The sequence below is a fragment of the Palaemon carinicauda genome, chromosome 5, assembly GCF_036898095.1.
Source record: "Palaemon carinicauda isolate YSFRI2023 chromosome 5, ASM3689809v2, whole genome shotgun sequence".
NCBI classification, from domain to species: Eukaryota; Metazoa; Arthropoda; class Malacostraca; order Decapoda; family Palaemonidae; genus Palaemon; species Palaemon carinicauda.
The window spans coordinates 159,599,474-159,609,151 of NC_090729.1; the positions used below are offsets into that span (position 1 = coordinate 159,599,474).

General features: G+C 34.6%; 2 protein-coding genes and 1 long non-coding RNA gene across 3 annotated transcripts; all 3 read right to left on the minus strand.

Annotated features, from left to right (window-relative positions):
* Positions 1 to 1,005: 1,005 nt before the first annotated feature.
* LOC137640635 (uncharacterized) lies at positions 1,006 to 3,745 on the minus strand. Its single transcript, XM_068373136.1, has 2 exons — positions 1,472 to 3,745; positions 1,006 to 1,218 (listed from the first exon to the last, which is right to left on the minus strand). Exon 1 carries the CDS (start codon positions 3,526 to 3,528, stop codon positions 2,446 to 2,448), a length of 1,083 nt encoding a protein of 360 aa, XP_068229237.1. The 5' UTR covers positions 3,529 to 3,745; the 3' UTR covers positions 1,006 to 1,218; positions 1,472 to 2,445.
* Positions 3,620 to 8,248, minus strand: LOC137641236 (uncharacterized). The gene is given in 3 exon segments (XM_068373671.1): positions 3,620 to 3,625; positions 3,850 to 7,681; positions 7,683 to 8,248. Coding segments are annotated over 3 exon segments (4,314 nt in total). The 5' UTR covers positions 8,159 to 8,248.
* A 362-nt stretch (positions 8,249 to 8,610) lies between these two features.
* On the minus strand, positions 8,611 to 9,603 carry LOC137640636 (uncharacterized). The gene is made up of 2 exons (XR_011044428.1): positions 9,077 to 9,603; positions 8,611 to 8,823 (listed from the first exon to the last, which is right to left on the minus strand). It is a non-coding gene; the product is annotated as an uncharacterized lncRNA (long non-coding RNA).
* Between the last annotated feature and the right edge of the window lie 75 nt (positions 9,604 to 9,678).

Genomic DNA, 9,678 nt, shown 5'->3' on the forward strand with positions numbered 1-9,678 from the left:
GCTTTCATATATAAACCGTCACTCTCCACTGTAAGCCTCACTTGTACTTTACATCCTGAAGAGGGTCGATGTTTATTGACCGAAATATAGTGTGATTTATTCATATTTCCTGTGTTTCTTTTATGGGCCTTTTTGAAAAAACATGTTAAACTGTTCGATTACAGTTATAAATAAGACATATATATATATATATATATATATATATATATATATATATATATATATATATACATATATATACATATATATACATATATATATACATATATATATATATATATATATATATATATGTATATATATATATCTATATATACATAATATATATATATATATATATATATATATATATATATATATATATATATATATATTCAAGCAAAGAGGACTAAACCACGCAAACAGAGAACTTTAATTGAAATAGTCTGCAGGAAAAGGAACACTTCGTGAATACGCTAATTGGTAGCAAGCTAATTTTATTTGAAAAGCACTGGCTTTGTGCAATTATTGGGCTTTGTGATATTAAATCTATCTATTGTTAACAATGGTGTTTCCTTCATTCTTCTGTCTCCATACTATATACATATATATATATATATATATATATATATATATATATATATTTATATATATATGTGTGTGTGTGCGTGTGCGTGTGTCTGTGCGTTGTTGTATGTGCGTGTAAAACATCGTAGAGCATATCATCATGCAACAAATTACTGGCCCCCTCTACCCAATTTCTCTAATAGATACAAACAGAAGATAAAATATGAGTCTTCCGAAAATATTTCTCTTTGATCCTCATGTCGTAGTGTCAGACAGACAGACAGACAGACCAGCAGACGGACACAGAGACAGACATTGGCACGCTACCCAACACCATCAAGATAGCACTGTTAGGAAAGATAACAGCTCGGGCAAACATTTTAGCAATGGTGATTATCCCATATTCGGAAAACACTTATATGAAGGTTGTAAAAAATGGTGAGAAATAAAACATCAAAGTGAACATTGAATTTATTATTGAACATACAATAAATTTAAAGCATAATATTATGCAGAATATAAATTAATATTAATGACACTTGATGCTGCCCCGATATCTAGGTAACTCTGGCACTAGTTACCTAACCTCCACACTCCGAATCGCTTATAACCAGTGAAAAGTTTATAAGATTCGTCGAGCAATACCATTACCATGATGACACTGTGCATAGCCTATAAAAGATATGATACGTCTATCAGAAAATTGTACATGAAATTATTGCCTATGCAAGCGACTTAAAGTTCAGAGTAAGATTCAATAAAAAGATCTCAAAAGATATGATAAATGGCAAAGCAAAATATTAACAAGAGTAAATTTTTTCTGGTTACAAGTTTTATTTTTTACGGGATTAATGACTCGGCGCTAAAATTATTCATTCAATAACTTTAAATCTCGTAAAGTGTGCCAACATTTACCGAGACCTACCTCAAAGTTATCAAGCGCCTGCTTGCTCGATATAAATCCACGGAGTTGAAACCCTCTGAAGTAATCCAGCAGTATGTGGTGGATGCCAAAGACTATGGTAGGGAAATAGTATCCCCGTCTTGGCCTCTCTTCCATGCTGCTACACAATCCATTATATGGTTCCTCCGAAAACTCACTCCCTTGGAGAATCATGCCCTCGTCTCTCCATTGCACTTTGGTGAAACTGGTAGTACTTAGCACTTCATTATTTCACAGCAATAAAAGTCCTTCAAGTGAAAAGAGTTCATTAGTAACGATAACACATTAGTTGGCAAGTTTCTAACGAAGGTCGAGTTAATCCATTTCCCTTTAGTCAAGAGAACTGCTTCCTTGGAGGGTTAGGCAGATACTGCTTGGTAAAAATTCTTACCATTACTTGTTAACTTCGTTAACTAATTCAAGAAGGGCTAAATACTATGAAATGGTCTCAAATGCCAGCACACAAAGTATTTACGGCTATTAAATATAATAAGTTATTTAAAGTTACATTTGAGATCTTTTTATTTTCCAAGAGAATTGAAAACCAAGGATTATGAAAAAAGTCAAAGTACTTTTTTCGTACTAAAAATAAACAAGATAAAGAAAACGAGAATACAAGGATTCTGAAGTTGGAAAGAAAAGATAAAAACAATATATTTAACAAGATAAAGAAAACGAGAATACAAGGATTCTGAAGTTGGAAAGAAAAGATAAAAACAATATATTTAACAAGATAAAGAAAACGAGAATACAAGGATTCTGAAGTTGGAAAGAAAAAATATATTTAACACACTCCCCCCAAAACATTCAGTCCTGTTATGAAATAAAAACAGGATTGAATTTTTAAACATACCAAAAGTATTTACATTACCAGAATTTTTTTTTTTCTAATATTTGCCAAAATTATTTAAATTACCATCACCAATAATAAATAAAAAAGCCTACACAGACAAACTTTACTGTAAAATTTGTCTGGTCTTCAGAGCACTAATCTTTGCCGCTTTACGCTTTCCCAGAATGCGGTTGTTGGCCAGATTAGAAACATTAGAGTCATAATTAGGACTGTCTTTATCTTCATTTGAAGAAACATCAGGTCTGAAAAGAAATATTAGATTAGATGAATGTCTCTTAGTAAGTTCCCCAGTTCTGCCTTTCAGTAGGGTAACTCCAGTAACTTCCCCAAGCTCATTGAGAACTACATCATGGACTATTCCCATTGGGTATTGGTTTGGCTTACTATATGGTTCTTTAATTAGAACCACATCATTCTTTTGAAGAAGTGTATGTTTTACAGGTTTGAATCTGTCTTTCGCATTTACAGCTTGATTTGTCAAGTTACCCAAAAATTCTTCATGATAAATGTTAATCAAATGACTTCTGACTTTACGCAGTTTTGTGTAGTTTTCTTTAACTTTATCACAAGGAGAAACTAGATAGTCCTCATCCAATTCTAGACCTGGATGTCTTTGCAGCTCAGGAATTAAGTTAACTGAAACAAGGTCATAACCCCTAATTAGACACTCTGGTGTTATGGGATCAGGAAGTGATTTGTTTATATCTGTATCTCTTAATGCCTCTTTAAAAGCTATTGGCCTTCTATTCAATAAATGGACAGTCTGACATATTAAAAACTCAAAATCCCTTATATCTAAAACATTATTTCTCATGGCTCCAAATAAGCATCTCTTAGTAAGTTTCACACAACTTTCAACCATTGAACCAAGAGCAGAGTTCCCTTTGAAAAACTGTTCAAACTGAAGGTTCTTTATGCCATTCTCTTCTAGATAGAGTTTAACTTCTGGGTCCTTTAGATAATCTAGAATTACGTTGCCTCCTGCTACTAACTGAGATCCTTGATCGGAAATACACAAATTTGGTAGTCCAAACTCAAATGTATGAAGCTGGAAGGCTCTAAGATACTCTTTAACACTCAAGTCCATGCACACCTTCAGATTTATAGCTCTACTCCATGTACATGTGAAACATACTATCCATGCTTTTACTTTTTTCCCACTGGAACGTACAAAGAAGGGTCCCATGTAATCTACAAAAATATAGCGGAAAGGAATCTCTGGGGGATTAATCCTAAAATCTCTATAACAGTGTTGATTAAGATTAACTGTCCTCTCATTAAACCTACGGCATATGACACATGTGCGGATTATCCTTTTAACAACTGAAAAAAATCTAGGTATCCAAAATATCTTACGTACTTCAGCCAGTAGCCTATAGCATCCAGCATGTAAAAAACGTTCATGATAATCTAATACAATATATTTAGTCAGTAAACTATCCTTAGAAATTAGCAATGGAAATCGCATCCTTCGGTCATCTTTCAGTTTCTGCATTTTGCTACGTACCCTTAACAGGCCTTCCTGATCCACATAAACATTGAGCTGTCCAACTAACTTTGGAATATCTTTGAGCAACAGGTTTCTTGATTCAAAATATTCAAAAATTTCAGGGAAGTGCTTCTGCTGATCTCTTCTTATTACCATCTTTGTAGCCTCTGCAAAGAAGTTATGATTAATATCAAAACAGCTAATATGTCCAAACTTAACAGGATCCTTTAGTTTTAGTTTCATTTTCAAGTTATTAACAAAGATAAGTACTCTACGGAAAACAGAAACAACTTTATGGTAGCTAGAACATCTTGATAAAGCATCGGTATGCTCCTCAATCTTTGTAGTTATAGTACCATGATAAGACTGGACAACACCAACAGGAGAATCTTGCTTTACCGGAAGGGCAGGTATTACAAAATCCAAGATAGATTCCCTGTTCAGCTGACCTTCTGTCTCATTAAGCAGAAATTTGGGACCTGAAAAGTAGTTAGTTTTTTTAAGCTGCTTAAAAGATAAGCTGCGAGTGATACAATCTGCTGGATTTTCACAACCTGACACAAAAGAAAAATGAATCGGGTGTTTATTACAGAGTTCATTTATTGTGTGTAACCTATTTTGAACAAATACTGAACACTTCTGCATTTTATCAAGCTTGGCAGAAAACCCATGTACCCAGGAAAGGGCAACGAAGCTATCCGAGTACACTATCAACTCTCTTATTTTGATTGGCATCATACAAGAAATTCCGGATAACTCCTCATACAGACATGTAATTTCTTCTACGGCCAAAGTTATTCCTTGCAGTTCCAGAGATGGCATGCTTTTAGATTCCATTTGCTTGTTTACTATCCTATTTTTTGCAAAGACAAAAGCGACCTTTCCTGTGGGAATATTTTGTATGTAAATGACTACACCAAACATCTGCTTACTACTGTCTGAAAATGCCAATAGCCGGTAAGTATCTTCTCTACTCCCAAAGACTCTTGGTATCTCTGCAACAGAAGCAGCATTTGCTTGTTTGGCAATATTCCGCCATTGCCTCCTAACATCGGCATCTAATTCATTGTCCCAGCCCAGATCTTTGTTGCACTGTAACTGATGCAAAAATAGCCTTGAACGATTAAGAATAGGGCCATTAAAGTTAAAGAGATCATACTGGGAGGCAATAGACTGCAATACTTCCCGTTTTGTTCGAGCTTGTATGTTAAGACTAATAGGTTTAGTCGATAAACTGTCTTGCTTCCTATCCCATGACAACCCAAGTAATTTTACCTTTTCATTGGTTTCTGTACTAAGCTCACTATCTATGTGGTCTTGCAATGCAAAATCATTACTGATGTACTGCTGCAGGTAAAACTTGTAAGGCTCAAAAATGCTTTCTAGTTGTTGGTATGCCCAGAGAAGTTCTTCAGAACTATCATAGGCAACTGCACAGTTATCCATGTAACATAGTTGATATATCATCCTCTTCAATTGTAAAAGTTTACTATCATCAAAGTCTACATCTAAAATTAAAATCTTATATAGAGCAAGTAACAGTAATGCAGGGCTGCATCTTAAGCCAAAACTTAATCTTAAATTTCTGTATCCCACAACGGTAAAGTCTTCCTTCTCTACATTTCTGAACCATAGGCATAATAGCCTATTGCTATCTGTGTCATTCAAGGCAAGATTATTGAACGCTTTACACAAATCAAAACATAATAACTTCTGTCCAAATCTCAAATGTAATATAGCAGAAGAAAGTTTCTGGTTTAGATTTGGTCCTGAATATATAGCCTGATTGTGACTAATGGAAGGTTTACTAGAATCTTGCTGACAAAGATTAGACAAATACACTATCCTGCACTTTGTGGTTTCGCGATCCATTTTAAAGATGCCCATGTGAGGCAAAAAGCTATGGTTAGGGTGCTTTCTGATAAATTCGGGAAGGTTATTAATGCGCTCTATGATCCCCATACTTTCCTGTTCTTTAAAAACTTTATCCATTATCAATAGCTTATCCCTGTTATTTTGCAATTTTTTCAAGTTAGACTTTAAAATTGAAACTGCCAATCCCTGATTGGAACCCAATAAATGGGACACCTGAGGATTCCAAAATAAAGGAACAACAATTCTACCTTCTTTATCTCTCTTCATATTTTCAAGGGAAAACTTAACCAACTCCTTATTTATTTCAGAACTCTCAGAATCATTAGGTTCCGACTTTACAAATCTATGACAACTTTCTTCTAAAATTTGGTTAGCTGCCTTGATAAGCTGAGATTCAATTATATCCCCCTTATCATCAAATACATTAATGTTAACGGGATCCACAGTACCTTTAAAAGCACAATCCGAAACAAGGCAAGTATTACCATTCCCGAAAATGCTACCAACTAAGTTGTGATCTGAAAGTTGAACCAATCCTTGAAAGCAACTTCCAACATAAGGTAAAAATGTTAAATCCTTCAATATTTGTTCCACATTACCATGTAACAATACTCCAGCAGGAGTTTCAGAATATAGAGATTCTAAGTTTGATCCAAACAAGTGTTCCTGCTGATGAAGACAGTATGCTGAGCGAGTGCCAAGAATTAACTGAATACTCTGGATACCACAAGAATCATTTGACAAGCTTTCATCTGCCAACAAATAACCTCTTTCTTTGAAACCACTTACTACCTTACCTAATTTAGGAAGTTTTAACTTTACATTAATAGAAGGTATACACAGTGCTTCAATCTTTCTAAGCCTATCCCCTATCTGTAAACTTACTTCAATCAGCTTAGTAGTATAATTCTGAGTAGTGTTAATACCATTTACTGTTAGAGAAATATTTTCCCTTAATGTGGGTAAATTATAACTGTCCGCAATATCGGTCAAAATGAAGTTACACTGACAGCCACTGTCTTTTAAACATCTTAACTTTAAACCATTATCCAAGGTAGCAGTAAAAGTGGGAAGAACAGTCTGCATGTCAGAATCACTCTGGAAAGCTTCCACAATGTTAACCATTGAGCCAGATATCTCCTTATTTTCCTTAGGCTTGGATTTTGCTTTATCTTTACCCTTATCTGTACAAGATTGGCTATCTGGTTTATTTCCATCTTTATTTGCGACTTGATTGCCATCAACAGACCGAATACACAGGAAACTGAAATGCCACTCCGAGCAATACTTACATTTATTATTGAACCTATACCTACAAAATTTACTCAGATGATTTAGGTTAGAACATTTTAGGCATCCTTTCAATTTTCTTATTTTATCTATCTTGGCTTCTGCAGAGTCAAATTTGGCACACTTGTGGATAGGGTGATCAGCTGGTTTACCATCTACTTTAGTGCATATACTACAAGGCTTAAAGGTCTTATTTATTTCATACTTTACATCTACAGCTAAGCTGGTAGCTCCATGGTCACTAGCATTTGATACTTTGGGGAAAAATTGTTTAGGGACTTCTTTAGTTTTCTTAGACTGGCTACAATAACGCTCACTAGCTTCAAAAAACTTGTCTACAATTTCATTTAACGTTGGCTTGGAGCTGTTAGTAATTTGAATCAAATGATTCTTAAATGCATCATTCAATCCTTCCCATATAAAAAACTGAAGTATACAGTCCACAGTAATTTTCAATTTGCGTATTCTTTCCATAATTAACCTAACCTTAGAGATAAATTCATATGGATCAGTGTTGTTAGAAAGTTTCAAATGGGATAACTGCCTCAAAACATTAAATTTCTGTGTGTCATCCGAAGCTAGAGCTTTCAGTAGTAATTGCTTTGCATGTGAATATCCCTGCTTATCTGCTTCCAAGGACTCTACTAAAACTAAGGCCCTGCCTGAGATCTGCTGCTTTAATAACGAGTTTATCGTATTCAGGGTATTCAAATTTACTTAAAGTGTCTTCAAATTCTTCAAAAAATCTAGCTAGGTCCTCGTCATCAGAACTAGTGTATTTAGGCAGGGGAGCTATGGGAGACTTAAGCAAACTTCTTGCGGAACTAAGAGAGTCATTCGAATGGGAAACTGATGAAGAGGGCACACTAAGGTTCCTAATAGCCACTAAGCAAGATAAAAGTTTGTCATTATAGACCTGGCAGGAGTCCAATTCCTCCTCAGACCTACGTTCTTCCTCTTCGTCGTCCCATTCCTCATACTTAAGCTCTAATATCTGCTTATTAAAGTCTTTCAATTCTGGAAGCCATTGTTCAAATTGCAAGAGTAATTTATCCCTTACTGCACTAGTTAATGTAGGAAAACTATCCTTACGGTTAAAATGTTCTGTCACACACTTCCTTATATACTTCCTTTGATTCACTAATCTCTTAAGTTCAGACATTGTGAATATATACAACTACCTGACCTATCACAAATATAATAAATATTCAAAGGCTAAAGTATGCGTAACAAAACGAAGCTGAAAAGTAAAATTCCCTTAATCACTTTACATAATATACGTTGACATCAAGAAATACCGATGGCATCAATACTAGGCCAACGACGATAAATAAAGATTACCAAGGAAGCAAAGTTTCGAATATAAAAAATATCCAATGAAGGCAATTCTCGAGCAAAGAACTTATTTCAGGAATATGTTAAAATGATTAAATTCACGCAACCTTTACACCAAAGTATTAAAATGCAAAATAATAACAACGTTCCACCAACAGTGCAAATGGAGAGACATCGGGCAAGCATCAAAGCAAAGTCATAATATCCTGTCACGGTCGCCATATTCGGAAAAAACTTATATGAAGGTTGTAAAAAATGGTGAGAAATAAAACATCAAAGTGAACATTGAATTTATTATTGAACATACAATAAATTTAAAGCATAATATTATGCAGAATATAAATTAATATTAATGACACTTGATGCTGCCCCGATATCTAGGTAACTCTGGCACTAGTTACCTAACCTCCACACTCCGAATCGCTTATAACCAGTGAAAAGTTTATAAGATTCGTCGAGCAATACCATTACCATGATGACACTGTGCATAGCCTATAAAAGATATGATACGTCTATCAGAAAATTGTACATGAAATTATTGCCTATGCAAGCGACTTAAAGTTCAGAGTAAGATTCAATAAAAAGATCTCAAAAGATATGATAAATGGCAAAGCAAAATATTAACAAGAGTAAATTTTTTCTGGTTACAAGTTTTATTTTTTACGGGATTAATGACTCGGCGCTAAAATTATTCATTCAATAACTTTAAATCTCGTAAAGTGTGCCAACATTTACCGAGACCTACCTCAAAGTTATCAAGCGCCTGCTTGCTCGATATAAATCCACGGAGTTGAAACCCTCTGAAGTAATCCAGCAGTATGTGGTGGATGCCAAAGACTATGGTAGGGAAATAGTATCCCCGTCTTGGCCTCTCTTCCATGCTGCTACACAATCCATTATATGGTTCCTCTGAAAACTCACTCCCTTGGAGAATCATGCCCTCGTCTCTCCATTGCACTTTGGTGAAACTGGTAGTACTTAGCACTTCATTATTTCACAGCAATAAAAGTCCTTCAAGTGAAAAGAGTTCATTAGTAACGATAACACATTAGTTGGCAAGTTTCTAACGAAGGTCGAGTTAATCCATTTCCCTTTAGTCAAGAGAACTGCTTCCTTGGAGGGTTAGGCAGATACTGCTTGGTAAAAATTCTTACCATTACTTGTTAACTTCGTTAACTAATTCAAGAAGGGCTAAATACTATGAAATGGTCTCAAATGCCAGCACACAAAGTATTTACGGCTATTAAATATAATAAGTTATTTAAAGTTACATTTGAGATCTTTTTATTTTCCAAGAGAATTGAAAACCAAGGATTATGAAAAAAGTCAAAGTACTTTTTTCGTACT